Source organism: Sturnus vulgaris, chromosome 22, assembly GCF_052056855.1.
Source record: "Sturnus vulgaris isolate bStuVul1 chromosome 22, bStuVul1.hap1, whole genome shotgun sequence".
Classification (NCBI taxonomy): domain Eukaryota; kingdom Metazoa; phylum Chordata; class Aves; order Passeriformes; family Sturnidae; genus Sturnus; species Sturnus vulgaris.
In genome coordinates, this window is record NC_142264.1 from 1591891 (window position 1) to 1615760 (window position 23870).

Consider the following 23870-nt stretch of genomic DNA (forward strand, 5'->3'; position numbering starts at 1 on the left):
GCTTTGATGTCAGTTGAAGACTTTAATTAAAGTTCTTCTTGATAAAGAATTACACAGAGCTGCCTAAGAGAAGGTACCTGTGACTGGTATCCAAGTCCTAGACAAAGACATACACTGTTAGACATTATTTTTTTTGTCTCACTTGGATGAATTTGATGAGAAGCTTTGATGAGAAGCTGCTTTTCCTTTTCTCCCTTTCTCTGAAGGTGTTGCAAGCTTGAATCAGAGTGCACTGAGCCGTCCCATGCAGAGGAAGCTTGTGACACTGGTGAATTGTCAGCTGGTGGAGGAGGAGGGTCGGGTCAGAGCCATGAGGGCAGCTCGGTCGCTGGGAGAGAGAACTGTCACAGAGCTCATCCTGCAGCACCAAAATCCTCAGCAGCTTTCTGCCAATCTTTGGGCTGCTGTCAGGGCACGAGGGTGCCAGTTTCTAGGACCAGGTAAGAGACCTGGACATTGCAACAGAAGCTGTACCTTTTCTTTACAAAGATGTTTTGAAATGTCTTCTGTTCAGTTGAAGATGTTCTGCCAGGAAGAAAGCAGGGGGAGGAAAAAAAAAGCCTTAAGAGTAGTAAAATTTTCTGGCTTAAAGCTTTTAGTTGTTTCCCCTGCCACTCCATTTAAATGTTCTTTGAAATTGGGAGGAAGTATTTCAGAAATGCTGGCAAAGAGGAGTCAATAAGCACATGCTTTGCATTGTTTGTAATGGAGTGTAGCAGTACTGCTGCCTGTGATTGGAATTGAATAACTGTCAATACAATCAACCTAACTTCAGCTGCAGCATACTTTTGAAATTTATAATGATTTATATGTCTGGAAAACAAGTTCAGTTAAGAATGCAGCTAAAGCAACCACAGAAACAAGGAAATTATCTTTAAAATAGAATTTGTCCTCTCTTGATTCTGGTAACTGTTGATAGCATTCCAGTACTGTTCCATATTTATTTTATAGTTTCATGGTGTGGCATTGATGAGATGTCCAAAAGGACAGTGGCTACAAGACTGCACAGTGGAGAAAAGTATAAAAACTGCACTACTGATGTGTTTATTTCTGGAAGTTAGTTTTAGCTCTAAGTTTACTGTGCTTAGAGTTGTTCTAAATGTTTCTTCTACACTGGCAACTTTATTTAAAAGCTTTTTTTTTAGTAAAATAAAAAGCAGTAAGGAATTACATTCAAGATGATTCAGATGCTCCTGCTTATCTGTTCAAATACAGTAGCCTTGCTGTTTTCTGGGATATATTTAACTTTCATTTTTATGTGTTAAAGCTATGCAAGAGGAGGCACTGAAACTTGTGTTACTGGCACTGGAAGATGGGTCTGCACTCTCAAGAAAAGTTCTGGTACTTTTTGTTGTGCAAAGGCTGGAACCAAGATTTCCTCAGGCCTCTAAAACAAGCATTGGTCATGTTGTGCAGCTACTGTATAGAGCATCATGCTTTAAGGTAAAACACCACAATTATGGTTTGAGCTGTGCAACTGTTTTTTATGATGGACATGGAGATTTTTGGTTAAAGGAGGAGTGTTTAACTATTACTATTTATTAGGTCACTAAAAGGGATGAAGATTCTTCTCTGATGCAACTTAAAGAAGAGTTCCGGAGTTACGAGGCTTTGCGGAGAGAGCACGATGCCCAAATCGTTCACATTGCCATGGAAGCAGGACTTCGAATATCACCAGAGCAGTGGTCTTCCCTTCTTTATGGAGACCTGGCACATAAATCACACATGCAATCCATTATTGACAAGGTTTGTCAATGGGATGATTTTAGTATCTTTGTAGGATTAAATATTACAATAAAAATCAAAGAACTCCATTAATTAACTTTTTGTTCGTAGTTCTATCAAATATTAATTAAAACTAGATTGAAAATTTTTTCCCTGATGTTGCATATTCATCATATGAAGTACTTTAATTAAAGTTTTTGGTGTCTTATGATGAAGCTTCATAGGGCAGATTCTGAGTTGAGAAATCAAATTTCTCTCCACTGATCCTCTCTATATGCCATCTGAAGACACTATATATTGCATTTAGGTACCTATGTCATAAATACCTTTTTAAGATTAGTAATTGACAGTTGTGAGATGCAGCACACTAATGGTCCCTTTATTTTCAGCTTCAATCTCCAGAATCTTTTGCTAAGAGTGTACAAGAATTGACAATTGTCTTGCAGCGCACGGGAGATCCTGCAAACTTAAACAGGCTGAGGCCTCATTTAGAGCTCCTGGCAAACATAGATCCAAATCCAGGTATGCAAATCAAGCTTTTTAAGCCCTTCTTGGTATTCTTCATATCTAGGAAAATAAGTTTTAAAAATAACCTCCATTCCTGGTTTTGAAATTCCCATTAATGAATATAATAAACTCTCTTGCAGGGCTCTCTGAGTTGTGTCCTAGTACTTGGTGTTGTAAAGTAATAAAAAATAAGCCTCTTATTTATGATACTGGAATTACTGACAGAGTGACAACCCTGCTTTTCATAATTTCAGATGCAGCATCTCCAACATGGGAGCAGCTGGAAAATGCAATGGTTGCTGTAAAGACTGTGGTCCATGGGCTGGTGGATTTCATTCAGAATTACAGTAGAAAAGGCCATGAAACTCCACAGGTAACCAGGCTTGATCATTGCATTTACTGGGAGGTGCAACTTTGAAAAATTACTGTTGATTTGAAATATTTATGGCCTTTCCTCTGGGATAATTGATGATACTGTTATTTTACTGCATTCAGTACTGATTTTGAGAACCTAACATTTGTGAATATGGAATGCAGCAGAGCTGGCCATAGTGAAATCCATACAAGGACAGCTCAGCCCCTCAATAAGGAGTGTCCTTGTTTTTCTGATTAAAAATGCAAAATGTAAGAACATGCCATGAATGTATTTTCTGTACTTTAAGTCTAATTTTATGTGAATGTTTGATAGATGGTAAGAGGAATGTCTTGTGGTTTTTGTTTGTTCTTTTTTAAGCCACAACCAAATAGCAAATACAAAACAAGTATGTGCCGAGACCTTCGACAGCAAGGGGGGTGTCCAAGAGGAACAAACTGTACATTTGCTCATTCTCAGGAAGAGCTTGAAAAGTGAGTGTGGGAGACTTTTTCTTTTTCCTTTTATTCCTCCTTTTCATTTAAATCCAAACAATCTACAGAGATTTTTGAAAACATTCTCTTCCATACTTTCATTCATTTGGAGGGATTTGTCATTCTTGACAATTTTTTATATGAAATCGAAGATACAGCAAAGCAATGTCTGCAGACTAATCCCAGTTTTATTTTTTTATTTTACCCCATATGAGGTAAAATTTTCTTTCCTGCAACTGAGTCTAAGCTCAGTGTCTTTCAAGGATTGATCATACTACCTACAAGAGAGAATGTTAATTACATTTTATTAAGAAGTGAGCTGACTTATTGAACAGTATGCAGCTCTGTATTCTAGAAGCTGTTTTCACCCAAATGCCTTTGCAAAGAACTGCAGAATGGGTCTTGTAAGAGGAGAGATGATTTTGGTTTCCAATTGTTGAAAATAAGTTTGTGATTTTCTGTTGTCGTGGTCTTCTCAATTCTTTCTTTTTGCTAGTTTTGCAAATCCATTAAACTTCACAATAAGCACTTTTTATACCATCTTGTCTTTTGTATGTTTGCACCTGTTTGTTTGTAGATATCGCTTGAGGAACAAAAAAATCAGCTCAACAGTGAGAACATTCCCTCTTCTAAATAAAGTTGGCGTAAACAGCACCGTCTCAACCACAACGGGAAACGTGATCTCTGTCATAGGAAGCCCTGAGGCAACGGGCAAGATGGTGCCAAGTACTAATGGAATAGCTAATCTAGAAACTGGGGTTCCCCAGCTGATCCCCCGCTGTGCAGACACCTCCCTGAGAGCTCTGGAGAACACCAAGAAGGGAGGGAAGACTGGAGCCAATGGCCAGAACGCTTCTGGCTCCCCCACAGAACCACTTCCTGAAAAGTAGGTGGCTTTTCTACATGAAGACAATCTAACAGAACATTCTGCTTTTAGATTATCTAAAATAATAAATGGAGTTTGTGGGTGACCAACAGATACTGAAGTGTGGTCCTGGCTTGCTGTAATTGCTGGTGCTCAGTGGCTGCAGAGCTGTGTGAGGCCTTGCACTGCAGTGCAGGTACAGTCACACAAAGCCTGTGGCTTCAGGGTGTCAGAGCCAGCACCCCTTGTTTTAGCTGTTCAGTACTCATGTAGGCAAAATTATAAATCTCTCCCTTTATCTCTTACTCAGTTGTTCTCAGCCTGGTATCTTAATTGCTGTTGGATTATTGTAGAAAAATAAAAAGTTATGGCATACAAATAAATTATATACATATTGCATACTATTGTGTTATTGCATATAAGTATGTTATTACATGCAATAAATTGTACTCAAAATTTGACATTTCCTAAAACCAAGAAGGAGGCATAGAGTGTGCACTTCCTTGAAACCTTCTAGCTTTGGGGTTTTCACTTAAAACTTCTTAGATAATTCTGCAGAAGCACTGAGTCTCTAAACAGCTTTTTTGTCTTTACCAGAATACACTTACAAAGGGTATCAAAACATTTATGTCCCCTTTTGGTTCTCTTGGGAGAAAGTCTAAAATGTAGCATCAGTTTGGGGTATGAAAAACAAAATAGCAGAGGAAATGACAAGGCCCAAATTTCCATGTTATGTGGGAGTGTACACGAAGAGGAGACTGACTGAAATGAGTGAATATCTCCTTAATGATTTCTTGGTAATCCTTTGCAGTAAAATTGGTTCTCCACCCAAGACTCCTGTAAGCCAGGCAGCAGCTACCTCAGCTGGTCCTCCTAATATTGGAACAGAAGTTAATTCTGTGCCTCCAAAATCCAGCCCGTTTGTTCCCAGAGTACCTGTCTACCCTCCGCATTCTGATAATGTTCAATATTTCCAAGATCCCAGGACTCAGCTGTCATATGAAGTTCCACAGTACCCACAGACAGGTGAGTGAGATGAGCACTGATGAAAAAATAGCTCTGAACCTTTCTCTGGAAAAATAACCTTTATGAGAAATAACTTACGATGTCTGTTTTGTCGATGTCTATTTTATTTTTACTAAATATCAGCTGAATCTTCATTTAATGGAATACTAAGCTTCTTAATTGCTGGGTATGGTGAGGGACTTGCAGTTTGCTCCCAGTGTTGGTGGTTCTTGCCTTTGTGTGCTCTATGTTATGCAGCTTATACTTCAGCCTCCAGAAGAATGTGAACCTCAAGGTCTTTTATCTACTTTTTCCTTTGTTAGTATTTGCTTTTTATTTAGCCTTGCTCTTGCCATGGCCTATCCATGAGGGTATCCATGGGCAGGATTCAGAGGCATAGTATGCTTCTGCTGGGAGGCTTACATGGCTTTGTGCTTGCTGGAATGTTTTCAAAAGGTTCCAGTTATCTTTTTAGGTTGCACTGTGCATGTTTATATTCAGGCACACGATTGTGGTTTACAGCACTGAGTCATTCACAAGCTCTCAAAAGGTAGAGATGCTCAAGCAATCCTCTCAAAAGAAAGAGCAATAAGTCAAGTGTGAAATGGTTATTTATAGACTTCTTCGTTTTTAGCAATATAGATTTTTATTTTAGAGAGAACTGTTTTAACTTCCTATATAAAGAATTGCTGAAGATCTTGTGTTTTCAGTTACATAGTTACACCACAGTACATAGGAGAAATATTTTCCAAACTGGGTCCAGTTGGTGAAGAGCCAGCACTGCATCTGCAAATGTCGTTGTCATACATGAAATGATATTTAACAGAAACATGGTAGGGTCAGTTAGAGGTTTGTAAAGTGTGACTCCTCATTCTCTAAAGGTACTTACCAATGCTATTTAGAGTTTTAGAAGGTGTAAAATTTTGGGTCACTTGTGGTTGCATTAAATATGCCTTTTTCCAATGTTTAAGGGTATTATCCAGCACCTCCAACAGTACCAGCTGGTGTGGCTCCCTGTGTTCCTCGCTTTGTGAGGTCCAATAACGTTCCAGAGTCCTCCCTCCCACCTGCTTCCGTGCCATATGCCGATCATTACAGCACGTTTCCCCCTCGGGATCGCCTGAACTCTCCCTACCAGCCTCCTCCTCCGCAGCCCTACGGACCAGTCCCTCCTGTCCCCTCTGGAATGTACGCTCCGGTTTATGACAGCAGGCGCATCTGGCGCCCCCAGATGTACCCCCGAGATGATATCATCAGGAGCAATTCTTTACCTCCCATGGATGTGATGCACTCATCTGTCTATCAGACGTCATTACGGGAGAGGTACAACTCACTGGATGGGTATTACTCTGTGGCTTGTCAACCTCCAAACGAGCAGAGGACTGTGCCTTTACCAAGGGTAAGTGAGAGCCAGGAAGGGAAGGCTCTATGCAGACTTGGTTCTGAAGGTCATTACTGGAAAGTTGGTAAATAATTATCATAGACCTGTTTATTACAGTGATAGAGACGTGTGACTTGGACAAAGTTCTTGGTTTGTTTTTAACCTTAAAATGGGATTGCAAAACAGACCACTGTAATCTGCATCAGGACCAGAGCCCCTTTGCCTCTTCAATGCCCGTGAATGTTGCTTGAATTAATTGCATAGCCAAGCTTTGAGTTGCCATACAAATTCTTGTGAAATTCTTTAAGTGGTATCAGTGGAGGGTTACACACCCAAGGAAATTTGGGGATCCAAGAGTGTCCCATGCAAGTATTTGCCTTCTGATTAGAGTGTGATGGGATATCCAGTGCTGTATTTATTCTTTCTAGGAGCCTTGTGGTCATTTGAAGACTGGTTATGATGAGCAGCTGAGACGGAAGCCAGAGCAATGGGCACAGTACCACACACAGAAAACTCCTCTGGTGTCGTCAACCCTTCCTATGGCAACGCCATCTCCAACACCACCTTCTCCTCTCTTCAGTGTAGATTTCAGCACAGAGGTGGGAAGCCAAAGAACTCCTTTATTTTCCCTTCCTGTTTCTGGAAGATGCCATTTAATATTTCTAGTAGAGATTTTCTACCTGCTATTTATTCTTCATAAAATAACGTTAATCTTCTAGCAAAAGGAAAGTGATCTCTAATAGTGATGCAATTCGGTTTGGTATTAAGGTGGTGCTAAATATGACTGCAGAAAAAAGGTCAAGAAGTGAAGTGATTCTATTCAGCCTCACTAAATGAAATGTAATTTTACTGAACTCACTTTGTCTCCAGGTTTTTGTGCAGGGAACAGCAGTTGTGTTAAATTAAAAAGTACATTGCCTTTGATACTCCAAATGGCTTTGACTTGAGGAGTAGCCTGAATCAAACTTCAAGTGCTTATCAAGTCCTAAAGAATGCATTCTTTTGAAAGTGGCAAAAGGCATTGGTAGGACATTTTGTACTTCTGTGATAAGTCCTGTAAAGAAGAAGGGGAACTCAAGAAACAGCAGTAGTGTGCTTTTGAAGGAAAAAAAAAATCTTAAAGTATTTTATTCTCTCTAAATTAGATGCATCCAAGAAACTAGTTTGAAAACCACTGTGCAAGCACTCTTAGCTGTGGTTTGACAGTTTTGTTGGTGATATTTGAGATGTCAAGAATGATTATTCAGATCAGACCTTGTAGGTGTACCTGAAGTGCCTTGTGCATGTATTCAAGGTGGATCAGTCATTTTCACCCAGGTTGGAGGGTTGTAAATTGTATTTCTATTTACCACTGGCTAATACATTGAAGGAAAATGCATGGCTTCCTCTCAATTAAGTTACTGTAGATATTTGCCTAAAGAAACCTGACACTAAAACAGATTCCAGTCTCTCATCTTGGCAGGCCAGGCAGTTATTTGTATGGCAAAGTTTGCCCTCTGACAGCTGCCAGGGGCACTGGTTTAAAATTTGACAAAACACTTATGTTGTCCCCAAGTCAAGTCTTGAATATGGCTGGAACTCCTTGATTGACTTTTGAGATACATTTACTGCTATTTAATTAAATTATCTTCTCATTTTAAAACTGAATTCCCTGTTTTTATTATTCACTGCTTATTTATTCCCTTTTCTGTAGTTCTCAGAGAGTGTCAGTGATTTGAGTGGAACTAAATTTGAGGAAGACCATCTCTCTCACTATTCACCGTGGTCTTGTGGCACTATTGGCTCTTGTATAAATGCTATCGACTCAGAGCCCAAGGATGTGATTGCCAATTCCAATGCCGTGTTAATGGTAGGGGTTTTCTGCATGTTCTCTCATTAGTGTGATGATCCTTACATGCTCAAGTGTCTTCTGTTTGGTTAAACCATCCTTTTTTTTAAAAAAAAAGGTGATAGCTTCCATTATCAGTATTTTAAAGTAGTTCTGTTCATTAAGTTGTTTGGAATATCCTTTCCCAGTTTTGTACATAGGCAACAATAATGAGAAAGTTACTGGCCAACTGAAGAATGTGCATAACCTCAAATGAGTATCTCCTGTCTCCTGAACATGTAGGATTTGGACAGTGGGGATGTCAAAAGGAGAGTGCATTTGTTTGAAACGCAGAGAAGGGCAAAGGAGGAAGATCCTATAATCCCGTTCAGTGATGGACCCATCATCTCCAAGTGGGGTGCAATCTCCAGGTCATCCCGCACTGGTTACCACACAACAGATCCAATCCAGGCCACTGCTTCCCAAGGAAGTGCTACTAAGCCCATCAGTGTATCAGGTACAAGTTCAGGCTTTATGTGACAAGAATTCATCATTTATACACACCATGAGCATTTCATCCTCTTTGTGCTTACTGCAGCTATGAAATGCAAAGAGCTAAAGAATGTGTACATCCCACTGAAGAGCAAAGATGGTGAATGCTCTCTTCATTCTTTTGCAGATTATGTCCCTTATGTCAATGCTGTAGACTCAAGATGGAGTGCCTATGGCTCAGATTCTGCCTCCTCAGCACGTTATGCAGAACGGTACGGACTCCTTCTCCAGCTCTGTTCACAGCTTTTTCTGTAGCTTGCAGTTCTTCAAAGCCCTCTGTGCGTGTGGGGAATCTGGAATGTCTATTAATAGACATTCTTTATTTTAAAGTAAAAGACTTTTTACCTACCCAGCATAAAGCCTTGGAAAAAAACTAGGTTAAAACTTGTGTAGTCTTTAATACTTAATGCAGTTAATAGTGCACAATTACTAGCAGTGTATCCCTTGAGAGACCTATCAAAGAACTGGAGTCAGGTACTGCCAAGTTGTCATGTCAAAATCTTGAGTAGTTTCAGGGGTTTTTTGCCATATCTTACCCAGGTGTAAAATAAGGATGTTTGTTTCATACAATGCCTTGAAGTATTATGAGCCACAGTGAAGATGAAGAACACATTGTCTAAATCACATCTAGTTTCTGTCCACAAATCTAACATTGATAGACTGATGAAGTTATGGGATGTTTGATTTAGAGAACTTGCTTTTAATTCCTAGTTTTGCCTTCTTTCTTTTAAAGGGACAGATTCATAGTTACAGATTTGTCTGCTCACAGAAAGCATTCCAGCACTGGAGATCTGCTGAGTATTGAATTACAGCAGGTAAGACCAGTTATTATACCATGAGGTTTTTTTAATTTAAAAGAAATTGTTTAGTCAAGTGCTTTTAAATAAATTTTCTTAGTGTAACTGTCTGACTGCACATGGTTTAGGTGTAATGTTTGGTGACTGAGCTGTCTCTTTCCATAGGCCAAAAGCAACTCCTTACTCCTTCAGAGAGAGGCAAATGCACTTGCCATGCAGCAGAAGTGGAATTCTCTAGATGAAGGCAGTCGTCTTACTTTAAACCTTTTAAGCAAGGAAATTGATTTGAGGAATGGTGAGGTAAAGAAAGGGGTAATTGGGATGACACAAACCTTAGAGGGTATTTTTATATATACAGAAGTACATGAATTTTAACTAAGAGTTGAAACTTAGTTTTAACACTCCCAAATATTTATAGCACATTCTGTGCAAGCTAAGTTGCTGTTGTTGCACTCAGTTATTTCCCTGAGATTAGGCAGGTGCACCTGCCATGCTGCTGCTCCAAACATGCATTTACAAAGTGGGAAGAATGTGACAATCATTTTCATGCAATCATTAGTTTTTGTCTATTTGTATGTGTTATAAATCTAAACATTTTGTCAATGGACTCATTAGTATTTATTTTATCTCTCTGTTTCAGTACTTTATTGTGATTCAGTTTAGCTTTGTATCCTGTGTTGTCTATGCCTGAAGTTCATTTTTGTCTGACTAGCTCTCTTGTATTGTAGAAATGTTGTGTGCTAGAAATGCATCTTCTGTTTTCACTTTAATACTCCAGTGTTGTGTGAAGCTGATGAAAAACCAACTTGATATTTAGAGAACAAATTAATTCCTTTTTAGACTGATTATCCTGAAGACTGTGCAGACACAAAGCCAGACCGAGACATTGAATTGGAGCTGTCAGCCCTCGATACAGACGAACCTGATGGGCAAGGTGAACAGATAGAAGTGAGTACAAAAATCTGTGTGTCTAAAGAGGTCACTGGGTCTTTTCATTAGTCTTTAGAGATTAATATGTTGATAGCAAAGCCTTTTGGTTTTAGTCCTAGTAATGACATCCAGCATTTCCCTTATTTAGCACTTGGGGTCTTGTACTTCTCCCTCAGATACCTGGCAGTTAATACTAGTGAAGTTAAAAACAGCTCTCAATTTATACTGCTCTTGTCATTCACAGCCATCTTTGAATAATTGGCTTTTCCTTTAGTGAAATGTGGCAGTATGTATATAAAATAAGTAAATAGTATAACAGAAAATTAAGGAGTTTTATGACCAGATTCCTGTTTCCATTAGCATAATGTAATGGAACTTAATAGGAAAATAAAGTAAAGTTGGTAAGGACAGAGTTGATGGGTATTTCTCCTTTTCTCTTGTAGGAGATTCTGGACATACAGCTAGGGATTAGCTCCCAAGAGGATCAACTGCTCAATGGAACAACTGTAGAGAATGGGCATCTGCTAAAGCAGCACCAGAAAGAATCTATGGAACAGAAGAGACAAAGTTTAGGTGAAGACCTTGTGATTCTGTGAGTGTTAGACAAAACAGCAGTGTCTGCCAGTGTTAGACAAACAGAAGCATCAGAATAGTGGAAGCATGATTGTGTAAGGATGAACTACGTACCTGCTCAGACTTGGATTAGACATCTGCATTGTTTGTACATGGTGGAGTGAGAAGAACCTGTTAAGAAATAGAATTAGGCCACAAAGCTGAAAGTGCCAGGCTGGTACCATTGTTCGTATGCATCGTTGTAATCGTACACACTGAAATGTCACAGCTGTTCAAAATACCTTTCACAGTCAGTAAGCAAAAAATGCAGAATATTTTTATAGTTAACAGAAATTAAGAAAAACTTCAAAAGGTTAAATGGCGGACTGTTTGCACAAATCTCCGTGGAGAGGTAGATTTTGAAATACACTATTTTAGGTTTCTATGTTCTGTAGTCTTTAATGAGTAAAGCAGCCTTTGAAAATGAGGCAGACTACTTTAACATCTCGAGCATACCATTCCAGAGGAAGATGTTTAGCCTGTTGCTAAAAATGAGTTTGTCAGTATTTATTTAATGCACACAATTCAGTTCCGGATACTTGTGCATGTCCTTGTTTAATATTTGTGTAACTTATTTTTCTCCTCAGGGAGGAGCAGAAAACAATCCTGCCCGTAACTTCTTGCTTCAGTCAGCCGATCACAACATCTGTTAGCAATGCAAGCTGCCTGCCCATCAGCACATCAGTCAGTGTTGGCAGCCTCATTTTGAAAACTGCTCACATTATGTCTGAGGATAAAAATGACTTTTTAAAGCCTGTTGCAAATGGCAGGATGGTTAACAGCTGAAAGGCATTCATCTTTCCAGCTTGTGACCACACCATGGAAGCATTTACACTAGCTTTTTATATATATAATATATATTATATAATGTATATTTTTTTTAAAAAAAATAATATTGGGGTCATGCATTTCCTGTGGACTCTTTGATACTTCAAGCCCCTCTCGCATTAGCATTCTGAAGAAAAAAAACTTACTTTAGTAGGGTAAGGCGTTCACTTTCCACAAATGAATGGAATTTGGACATTGTTTTACTTAAGCTTAAAGCAGCTTTTTATGAGTTTGTAGCAATCCGGTGCGGTATCTGAGCCATTCTTGTTGAAAATGGCTTCTGTAGAAAACTAACAACTCAGTTATTTAAACTAGCAGGATCCTACGATGATACATCTAGTGAAAGGAAGACTAACTTATTTGTCTCTATTTTGTTTCATGAGAGAAGAACTTTTGTCTTGTTGCAGCTGCTTTTTCTTTAGTTGTGGAACTTTTGCATGGAGTCTTGTTTCCTGTTGGAAGACTGAGAGGTGGAGATTTGGACTTGAGGCTTTTACAGGGTTAACACACCATCAGCTTTGCACTGCTGCGTTATTTGCAGGTCTGTGGGGCAGTGCTTTGCTGCAGCTTTTGGTTTCCATTCCCCCCAGTTGATGCTTTAGTACTGTAGATACACATACACAGGCTACTTGTCCAAGTAAAGTCATCAGAAGTAAATCAAGTGCCTAAGTCCTCCAGCTAATGTGCTAGGTATTGATTTCCCCAAGCTACACATGAAACAATTTTCAACGATTTTGAGAGGTTATGCACTAATGTAACAGCAATTTTGGGGTTTTTTTCATCTTCTTTTTCATTTTTTTCATTGATAGTTCTCAACTTGGAGATTATAGGATCCAGATGACTTGGCAAAAAGTATCAGGTGCTCTTGGCTTTCCATTGAAAACCCTGTATCTAGTGTTTGCACTGACTAACAAGATGGTATTGCTGTTTTTTGTACTGTTTTGTTTTAATTTAAACTAAATATTGGGAATTTAAGGTGGTTGTAATTACCTTTGTTAAATGTTGTTAATCATAATCTTGTATTCAGGTTTAATTTTTGTTTATTCAGTGGCAACTTATTTTCAAAGATCTTGAAAATACGATGAGATAGCATTATCTGACCTTCAGAGTGCTGAAAACTGTATGAATTTATGCCCTGTTAAGAGGTGACTGAGAATCATGTTAGACATGTCAGCTGAAAATTGGTTTTCATAAATGCGCATGAACTAGAGCCCTGGGCATATTTTTTTTGAGAAGCTTAAAAATCCACTTTTCTTTTAAGAAAGCAGGACTCTCCCTCCTGATGGTTACTATCTTCTTGTTTGTCCTCTTACTTTTCTTTGTGACAAGTTTTACATTTTTTTATGTTTTTATTAACTTCTGTGAAGTTGTTTACTCTGAAAATTGTACTGGAATATTTTAAGCCAAGCTGATCTTTCACCAGGTGTACTGCATGTAAGGGCTTTTCCTGCTAGCAAAATGCTTAAAGAGGATCATGTTACTGGTCGTCTGAGTTGTTATTTTACAAAATCACAGCTATGTGGTCGGGTAAGATTTTGATAACTGTTTTGTGCACGCTTCTGGGGGGTGGGGGTTGGCATTTCCCTGAGGGTTACTGATTAGACTAAGTAAATATTGGTGTTTGATATCTCTCCTAACGAACCTGTCCATGAAATAATTATGTTGTAAATATACCTGCAAATCCAAGGGTTAGTTTTGATATTCTGGTGTCAGTATGGAAGATCTTACACATCTATTTAATACTCCAATGTCAAGGAATGTATGTAGAAAAGCAGTCAAGTAGTCTTTTCTTAGTTTCCTTTGGCTGTTGCTGTACCTTCTCCAGCCAGTGCCACCTCACTCTAGGGTTAGACTGACGCTTCTTTCACTCGCTACGTGAAGTGAATGGATACAAGAACCAGACCACCTTTGTCACCTTAACTTATTTCCTATTGATGTTAACTTTAACTTAGAATGTTAGACATAAATATGATTGTTGTATATTTTATACCAAGACCATTCTGTAAATATGAATTTATATTACTTTTGAAATGCTTCTGAGATACTATTATTTGCTGTACAATGTAATTCCAAAACAGATATGCAAACAAGTATGTCTCTTTCATGGATATTTAAACAGTGAGATCTTCCATGTTGAAGGTGATGTAATTTTTTTAAAAGATTTTTAAATTTTAAATTGCTATTTTGTTACAAAAATAGAGAAAATATAAAGGTTTGAGAAGTCCTTATTTGCCCTCAGGGAAAGAGCCCTCTGTGCACCAGAACTCCACAGAACATCTTCAGCATGATCTGAGGGTGAATATATACTACATAAATTGATTGTGTATTTACCTTAACCTTTTAATTTTAAAATGGCAATTTTAAAAACTTGGTTGTGCTCTGCTGGAGGGGGTTGGGATAAGCTGCTTACACACATTTGCCTGTTTGTCCAGTGAAATGACATAAGCCTGACATATTCCTGCCAAGGTCTTGGCATATTTAAGAACAAATGTATCTCTAGACTCTTGTCTGCAGCAGGAGGTCCCGTGATAGAGCAGTTCTCTAGGATGACCATACACTTCTTATGGAAAGTTGGTTCTCAACTGAGGCTAGAGTTTTCTAGTTGAATTTTTAACCTATAATGACAGGCAAAAGAATAACTTGGGGGTTTAACAGCATGCTGGCTTTGTCTTATGGTTTTAACACTGACTGTGTGGTTTTTGCCATGAAACTAATGCCCTCCAGTGCCCTGACAGGGAGAAGAAGCTGCAGGTGGGAACACCTGGCTCTGGCTTCCTTCTTTGTTGAAGTTTCAGCCCTTGACCCTTTACAAACAAGTATGTATTCATTTGTTAGTTGTAAATCAGGTGCCTTTGGGCTATGGAAGGGCTCATTTTCTGACACTGAGAGAGTGACTTACCTTTGTGTGTCAATAGCAGTGATGCCCATTTAGGTTTTGGCCTAATTTACTGTGCTGTCAGAAAAGAAGGCCCGGAGCAGATCGGGGAAAGAGATTGGCTCTTTTGCTTTGCTTGGACAAGCATTTTGAGTTGGTTTGGTTTGGTTGATTTTTATTTTTTTTTCCCCATTAGGGGTACAGCAGGGATTTCACATGCAAGAGAGACAGGAATTATTAGTATCTAAGTTAATTGTGTTGCCTCACTACCTGGATTCATTCCTTGGTTTGCCTCATTTCCCACATAGGTCTTAATAGAGACTAATGCTTGTGCTGGGAGAATGCTTGTGTGAGAAAGTAACTATCTGTACATTCTTAACATATACTTAGAGCAGAGTGATTGCCCTGCTACTGATATTTTGTTCCTGTAAACAGGTGACAAGAAATGAATCTTAGTGTTTATGCAGATTTTGCATTGTAGAATGTATACTAGACCCTTCAAAGGCAAGGTTAGACTCTTTGCAAAGCAAACTGGCGTTGGTTCTTGGTAGTCTAGTACAGGGACACTAAAGTTTGGCATTTGATTTAGGAAAAAGAAAACAGTTGTACACAGCTGATTATGTTAAATAAGCTCTTAATTAAGCTCTTTGTAGAAGTCTAATTTGGAAGGTTTTAGTGCTTTGATAACTCAGTTGAAATTTTAATTTCTCCTGTACTCAAGAGCTGAATGCTGTTCTTGTATATTAGTGTACTAGGCTGGATGAGGTACAAAATAATGCACAGTGGTCAGAAACAGCTGAGGAAAGAACGCTTAAAATAACTCAATCTAAACTCTGAATAGTTCCAAACATTGGTTTTGTTTGCTCTTTTAAAGCACAAGTTGTCAAGTTGTACCTGTTGCTGTACATAAACACTGTATGCCAGCAGCTCCTTGATCATCTTTGTGAACAGACTTTTCATTAATTATTAGACTGGTATTGAAGGAAGGTGTTGAATTTGAGAGTGTTACAAAATGAGAAATGATCAGATGATCTATAGGATGTAAAAGTCCATTTTTATGTTGTAGTTTAATCCCTTTGTTAGGAAGTTCCCTCTCATTGAGGGACCCCTTCTGCAAGCAGAACACAATAAATGTGCTTTTTTATATGACCCAATTTCCCAGTATAAATGAACAGCTGACTTTGGCAGTAGTCATCCCCCTGCATCTCTTTGCTGGCAAGGGAGCAGGACAAGGAGGGGAACCAACCCCTAAAACTGTCACTGATGAGATGAAACAAATCTGAATAATCAAAGTGCCCAATGCCCAAACATAATTCTACACCCCATTATTTAAGGATGCTTGTGGAAGCTTTTAATCACTCAAGATTTTGCTGTAAAAGCTGAAATAAAGCAGAGCCTGGCTGCGTTTCTTACTGCCAAAAGCCAAGGTCATTTGCACATAGCCCATGGATTTCTCCAGAGTAGATCTCCGTTACCCAAGGCATGGGAATGCATGCGTTTTCTTAGCTGGGCAAACAAGTACATTATACAGTAGTTGTGATACAACACACGTGGCTTTGATTTGTACTGCACATACCCACTGTACAGCCACTCCGAAGTATTGTGGTTAGCTTGCAGCATCTGCTGTCGCATTGATACTGTTTACTGCGTATTCTTTTCCCTGGAAGTTTTAAAGAAAATTTTTTTTTCTTGTTGCATTGATTACATTTTATAAATTTGCTTAGCTGGAAAGTTTGGGAAAAGAGGCCTGTTTGTCAATTGTACAACCGATTGTGAAGCTCTAGTGTGAATATTTTTACGTCTGTATTAGACATTTTCTTTGCAAATCTATTGTTCGATTGAAATGTAAATGAAATAAAAGATGGTGTACACCCATCATGTATAAAGCAGGCACCATCGCTACGATGGATTTAATGCTCATTTTTATGGCGCATTCTCAGCTTCTATTTAAAACTATAATTTAAAGAAAAAAAAAATCTGTAAAATGAAATGGGGATATATGGGGGAGTAAATTCTATTCCGTTTATTTCGGTTTTGATTCCCAATGGTAATGTTTCCCTTCGTGTTAGAGTAGGGGGGTCCCGGCGGGGCCCGTGTGTCGCTGTAGCACTGACGTGCAGAGGTTGTAGCTTTGGCTGGGCACGGATAGAGCATCCCGGTTCGGTGTTTGAGAGACTCGATGGAAGAAGTTTGCAGTATTGACATGTATTTGCATGCACGAATAAAAATTATTTGTCCACCTTAACGGGCTGTTTGTCGTCACCGAGGGACTGGGGAGATCCGGAGGGGACGGAGCGGCCCCGGGGGCCCGGCCGGTGCCGGTGCCGGTGCCGTTCCCTGGGCGGACGCTCCCGCCGGGCCGGTGCCGGTGCCGTTTCCGTTCTCGTTGCGGGGCGGGGGCAGCGGGGCCGGGCCCGTCTCCTCCCCCGGCCGCCTCCTTCCCGCCGTGCCCCGCGCGGCGGCCCCGGAAGGCGGCGGGAGCGGTGAGGCGGCGGCGGCGGCAGAGCCGGGCCGGGAGCGGTGAGGCGGAGGCGGCCGGGCCGGGAGAGGCGGGAGCCGTGAGGGGTGGCGGGGCCGGGCAAGGCGGGAGCGGTGAGGCGGCGGCGGCCGGGCCGGGCCGGGGAAGGCACCGGGCAGGGGCTCGGCCGGGGCCGGGCCGGGCGGTGGGAGCTGAGCCGGTTCTCTCGGGCCCCATCGGCATCACCGGCCCCGCAGCGGGCCGATCCCGGTAATCCCGGGCCATCTGGCGCTGTAATCGGCTGAGTCTGGGGTTAGCTCCGCGGAACCTGCAGCGTTCGGCAGGAAAGCCGGGAGCCGGGCTGTGTCCGTGGGCTGACGGCGGGGTCTGTGTCGCACACACGGCCTGGGCTGCCCGGGAGACTCCTGCACAGTCAAGCGTCAGCCCAAATCAGCTGATTTGATTAAAATTTCTTCTTCCAGGTCTTGATAGAAGCTTGTGTCTGAAAGACTGGAAAGGAATACAGGTCAGAACACTTTAATTTGCTTAATTACACTGATAGCTTTTCAGCTCAAGTAAATTGTCAAATAAGGTAAATAATAAATGCTCAGTAGCTGGGAATCAGCCTCATGGAGCTGTCCAGTGAAGCTCTAAGGTTTTAAACTTAAGTTTTAAATTGTGGCTTAAGAATTAACCCAGGTGACTGACTGCAACGAGGGCTGTTTGAGAGTGGCCTGTGTTCTCCTGGGGTTAAAAACTGCCCTGAGGAAGTAAAGGAGCATCATGATGCGTGTTTGAAATGCATCCTCTGTTTTGTTAATTTATTTTTAGAGCATAATGACTACTGCGGATGATAAGCTGCTTGGTGAGAAGCTGCAGTATTATTACAGCAGCAGTGAGGGTGAGGATGAAGACAGTGAGAAGGAGGATAAAGAAGGGGAGAGCAGCATTCCTGAAAGTGTGGGCGAGGTGGAGCTCAGCAGCGATGGCAGCGCTGTCAACACAGGTATCATCACATCAGTGCACTTCTTTGTAAATCCTTTGTTCACTGGAAATCTTGTATGTTCTTCTAAAATTCATTTTTTGAAATGAAACTCCTGGGTTTATGAATATTTGAGTCAGAGAGTGATCAGTTCCTGGCTGTTGTCTAACCTTATTTTTAATAGTTGTTCTTTTTTTAATGTTTGACTTCTTGTTTGAGAGAATTCAAATTCAGCATTATATCTGAAGCAGAAGGCTTTGGATAGAAAGCTGAGGCAAGGCTGATTTGTACAATTTGGTTGATAATATATCATTATTTTTGTTCTGATTAAAACCATGCTAACAATAGAGGAACTCTTGTGGGCTGGTAGTTCTATTTCAAGAGCACAGATATTAATCTTTGGGACAGTTAAAAGAGTAGCCTAGTTAAATAAACTATAGTCTTCTTGTTAAAAAAAAATAGAAGCTCAAGGACATGCAAATGGCAAATGACTTACTTTCAGTCATTTTTTTCAGTCTTTTTTTTTTCAGTTTTGTAGTTACAAAAACGTTTATGGCAGGGTCACTGTTCTACTGATTTATAAATTATTCCTTGATTGTAAATGGTAGGTAACATTGTATTGTCTTTTTTACACGAAATGCCTCCACACTGAATTCCAGGTCCCAAGGGAGTCATTAATGACTGGAGGAGATTTAAACAGCTGGAGACAGAGCAGCGGCAGGAGCAGCGCAGGGAGATGGAGAGACTCATCAAGAAACTGTCCATGACGTGCAGGTCTCACTTGGATGATGAGGCTGACAAGCAGAAGCAGAAAGAACTTCAGGAAAAAATCAATGGAAAGGTAGGATGGCACAAAGGAATTCAAATGCCACTTAAGTATTTAACAGTTCTGTTTGCCTGTGGTAACAAATAGGTGATGTAGCTGCAATACCAAAGTCCAAAAGCTTTTTCCAGATTTCTCATCTGTTGATCAAGTAACTCAGCTTCAGGGGATTAATATGAAGAGTTGTACAGCAAAACTATGAATGCTGCCTCCCCTGCCTGAAACTAGGAGCCCTTATTAATTTAGTATTTAGTAAGTGGTTGTTGAGAATTCAACTCTGAGCTCCAGAAACTGAAGACATTGGAGGTAATGAATGGTTTTAATCAGCTGGGCTGTAAACCAGCCCTGAGCTGTAGTCAGAGAAGTTACTAATTTGCAGATATGTTTGTGCCTTCAGATGATGAAATTTGGCTGTGCTCTCCTGTATCTTGAGTGATGCAGATAAGCTTAATGAAGCAAGTGAACAGAAATAAAATACATAAAATCCTGTTAATTTCAGTTCCACAGCCACGATGGTGCCACAAGATGTTAACTGAAAAGCCAAATGAAAAGCTGATGAGAAAGAAGCTCATCTTAGGTCAGGCACAGTTTCCAAGTCAGCTCTCCCAGCTTGGTGAAAGCACATGGCCACCATTAACCTGGATTAAAGTGGGAACACAGAGCAGCCACTTGTGTTATTAGTGCAGCTTGTGGAAACTGGAATATCCTGAAATCTGAAATCGCTGCTCCCCCTGGACATGGTTTCTAATTAGATCAGAATGGAGTGTAATACACAGGGTGCTTGAGCCTTCATGAATTGCACTTTGCTGTTATTAAAGATGAGTGACCCACATTAATCCTCTTGGTTTACGTTCTCCTTATGTAAGTGACCCATATAGTGGTGCAGATGTTTTTCAGGAATCTGTGTGTGTTTTTCAGATGACTTTACAAGAATACAACATGATCCACAATGATGAGGACGACGAGGAGTTCCTGCAGCGCTACAGGAAGCAGCGGATGGAGGAGATGAGGCAGCAGTTGTACAGTGGGCAGCAATTCAAGCAGGTGTTTGACATCACCAGTGGAGAAGCATTTCTGGACACCGTGGACAAAGAGCATAAGAGCACACTGATCATGATCCATATCTATGAAGATGATATCCCTGGCACTGAATCTCTGAATGGCTGCATGATCTGCCTGGCTGCTGAGTACCCAACAGTGAAATTCTGCAGAGTGAAGAGTTCACTCATTGGTGCCAGCACTCGCTTCACTAACAATGCCCTGCCAGCTCTGCTGGTCTACAAGGCAGGGGAGCTCATTGGCAATTTCGTGCGCATCACTGACCAGCTTGGAGAAGATTTCTTTGCTGTAGACCTGGAGGCTTTTCTGCAGGAATGTGGTTTGCTGCCAGAAAAAGACGTACTGCTCCTGACTTCTATACATAACCCATCTGCATGTTACAGTGAAGACAGTGATCTGGAAATAGACTGAGCCATTTATGCCAAGGGCCCGTAGGTGTAGTTGTGCTGTGGGATGTTCTTGTGCTAGGGATTGTTCTCTCTCCTCCATCATGTGGGTATGTGTTCCTCCCCTTCATGCACTTTGACTGTTGCTCATTAAAAATAACAACAAATTCCTAACATTTTCTTAAATGAATTCCCTATCTACGGCTAAAACAGTCTCATTTCTGTGCAATTCAAATGTGTTTTACTGACCACAAAGTTCTAACACGATTCAGTCAGTTTAGGAAATTCTGTTCTCATGTCTCAGTGTCCTTGCACGTTTCAATTGAGATGTGGCCACCAACTCCCTAGGACAAGAACTGAGACTGCAAATAAAAGAATTTTTAAAATTCAAGACTTACTAACCTGGAGCTGAACTGCTCCAGTTAAAAGTGTGAGGTCCCATGTTCCACTCCACAATTTGCAGTCTCCTTCCTGGGAGTATCTTTTTCTAACGTTTGTCTTTAAATTTTTGTTCATTTCTCACTTACAAATGGTGACAACTTCTGGCTTCATCCTGAAAATTGTTTTTCAGCTGGAGAGAGTTCTTCTTCCCTTAACCTTCCCTGAGACATAAAGGCAATTACAGCTCTTAATACATTCTTGGATTTTGAAATACCCATCCTTGGAGTTCATAGTAGTCACTTGATCAGAAAATGAGCTCTGCCTCTTCAGAGGGACTGTCTGCTACAAAGAACTCCAACGTGTGTGCTGAACAGCAGCAAGGAGAATTTTGTTGGCAAAATACAGGATTAGGACTTGAATAACCTCGGAATTTCATCTCATGCTAAAATTAATAAATCAGTGCTAAAGTTCTTTTCTGTCTGCCTTCAGTAGTAGTAAGTAGACTATCATTACCTAAATACATGACCCAATGTAATGACATGATTTAATGATTAAATTTAATTGCATTTTTTATGTAAAGCACTTTAGAACACCAGGAAGAATTGCAAATGTGTCTGTGGATCTTAACAGGATCTTAATAAGAATGGATCTTGGGCAAGAAAAGGAGAATTTCTAACTGTATCTATTTAAACTATGTTTTAAAAAGTAGTATGAGCAGAAAAATAAATAATCTGTAATTTAAAATGACTGAGTTGGCACAGATTGTAGCTGTTTTAAGGAAACTGGCAGAAATCCAGGTTTTCAAATGTGGTGAGAGATTATTTCTTTTCATCTGAGAATTGCAGAAAAAAACCTCTGTACGTTGTATGAAATTAAATAATTGAGTGTGGATATCAGCACATTTAAGGAAAATATCAAAGTAACTGTAACTCATATCCAGGATGAGAGTCAATGAAGTCTTTTGTGCAGACAGGGTGCATTTTAGCATCATCAGAAAACCTGTCCTGGAGAGGGGATCAAGGCAGAGCTGTCTGCTTTAATTGCTTTGAAGTTTTATTTTTATAAAGTGCTTTTTTCTTTTTGTTTTTTGCCCCCTATGGCAGCAAAACTGTCACAGGATCAAACTCTCTCCTGCTGCTCTGTGTCCAATGGCCTGGAGCAAGGTGACTCCTGGTGAGGAACCTCCTGTGCTCAGGTATGGGAGAGGTGGTTTGCAGTGCCAGCAGCAAAAAAGGACAAGAAGAAAAGGTCTGAATCCAATTAATCATTGATCTGGAAGAATTTATCAAGCACACGGGAGTGAGGGGAGAGAAGCTGTGCCCTAACCTTGCTGCTTGTTCATGCACAGGGCACACAGCTGAGAGCAGGGAGAGGAGGCTGAGCTGGGAAAAAGCTGCTGCTGCTTTTGCCCTTTCTTGAAGCTGCATTTTCAAGGAGTTCTATAAATAGGAGCTGAAAAAGCACTTGTCAGGTAGGTGTGAAGCCTCTGGGAAATGTTTAGTTTTGGAAGGAGCAGCGCAGTGCAGGGAGGCAGCCAGGAATGATGGGTGTTACAGGCTCTCGTGGTGGCATCACCTGGGTTTGCTCACAGTTAATGATGTTCCAATACAAACAGCAGAGTTTGGGCACAGAATGTGAGTGCACAGGGAAGCACAGATGGTTGCTTGGCGAGGGCAGGAATGAGATCCCAAGATGAGCTCAACATGGACATTTAATTGTGGTGCCAGCATGGGTGCCAGGCAGTGCAGGACAAGCTTTAGCAAAGAAAAAAATTACACTGGAAAAAAAAGATTACTTTTTCTGGCCTCCTATCTGCCTCTTTGTAAAATGTTCAAAATATGCCTTTGCTGAAAATCCAAACAAGGTTTCCTGTGCAGTCTGGCCTGACTCCTGCAGCAGAGGGGCCTGCTGGGTGGGCTGGGAGAGTCTGGAGACTCCCTCCAAGGGGGGAATGCTTTTTTATCTCTTGCTCAGTGAATCATCGCCTCTGAGGCCACACAAGCCCAGATGGATGTTTTCATTGTTGCTGCAGGAACCCAGGCAGCCCCGTCCTCCTGTCCCTGTCCATCCCCACCGCAGGCAAGGCACAGCTGGGCTCCTCAGAGGCCTGTTTAAAAATACAGAGGATGTCCTACGAGCTGTGTTTACCAAGAGCTTAACTAGAGGGTGCTTCTGGCAGCACTCTCCTCTGCACCAGCCCCAGGGCACAGCAGGGAGCCCTTGCCATGGTTGGGTGATGCTGGTGGCCACACCAAACACCACCATGTGTGGATGCAAACACTGCCCTGGATGTGGCTGTACCTTGTGCTGGACAAACTGGTGATGGGAGTGATTTCTGCAAACTGCCATGGCTGGAAAACCAGCACAGAAAACAGAAGAGCTCAGCAGTGCTGGGCTGGGAGGAAGCTCTGTGTGCAGGGCTGTGGGTTCCTGGGCTTGTGGGGAAGATTTCAATAGTGTGTTGGATGCTGTGCTGGGTTGATACATATCGGTCCTTCAAAGAAACGATTTCAAAGCTTTTCCTGCTAGCAGGAGGGAGATGCTTTGCTGTCCTGGACTGGTTGGAAGAGGTGCCAGTTTGCCAGTGGTGGCTCAGCCGAGCTAGTTTCCAGTGGAACATTCCTCCTTGGTGGCAGAGAGCTCGCAGGCTGCTCTCGGTGTGCCCGAGGGGCTCTCGTGCAGTTATCAGCTGGTCCCAAAGCAGCGCTGGCAGCCGGCGATAGCCACGAGCAAACGCAGGATGTTTGTGGTTTAACTGAAACGAGCCGAGCTTGTGCCTCTTGCCAGATGGATGGGAAGGATGGGGAGGATGCTAGGGGCTGGAGCAGCTCCTCGCCGGGATGGGCGGTCACACGAGCAGCTGGAAGTGTGCTCGGCCGCTGGAGGCACGTGTGGGCGGGGAAGGACCGTGTCCTCCTCTTGGATTGCTGCTCTGCACTTCTCACGACATGGTGAGAGTGCCAGGACTGCTCAGGGCCAGCCCAGGGGAGCACAGAGCAGGTGAAGCTGCCTGCTGTGCCTTTGGGGGTCGTGTTGGCCTCTCTGCCTCCC

At 41.3% G+C, this 23870-nt stretch overlaps 1 protein-coding gene and 1 non-coding gene across 7 annotated transcripts in view; both read left to right on the forward strand.

The window, feature by feature from the left end:
- Window positions 1-21566, forward strand: part of RC3H2 (ring finger and CCCH-type domains 2) — a 30770-nt gene extending 9204 nt beyond the window's left edge. For 2 of the 6 annotated variants that reach the window (XM_014880076.2, XM_088177365.1), the window contains 18 exons: window positions 207-440; window positions 1268-1443; window positions 1546-1746; window positions 2115-2247; window positions 2487-2605; window positions 2966-3078; window positions 3656-3964; window positions 4755-4969; window positions 5920-6347; window positions 6758-6928; window positions 8023-8178; window positions 8440-8653; window positions 8816-8900; window positions 9422-9503; window positions 9651-9785; window positions 10326-10433; window positions 10859-11007; window positions 11615-16975. In XM_014880076.2, the coding sequence (XP_014735562.1) occupies window positions 207-440; window positions 1268-1443; window positions 1546-1746; window positions 2115-2247; window positions 2487-2605; window positions 2966-3078; window positions 3656-3964; window positions 4755-4969; window positions 5920-6347; window positions 6758-6928; window positions 8023-8178; window positions 8440-8653; window positions 8816-8900; window positions 9422-9503; window positions 9651-9785; window positions 10326-10433; window positions 10859-11007; window positions 11615-11813 (3227 nt within the window). In that variant the 3' untranslated portion in view covers window positions 11814-16975. The other 4 variants (XM_088177368.1, XM_088177367.1, XM_014880120.2 and 1 more) reach the window with 4 other exon arrangements.
- LOC148221405 (small nucleolar RNA SNORD90) lies at window positions 1911-2026 on the forward strand. The gene has a single exon (XR_015808123.1). It is a non-coding gene; the product is annotated as a small nucleolar RNA SNORD90 (small nucleolar RNA).
- Window positions 21567-23870: the final 2304 nt, after the last annotated feature.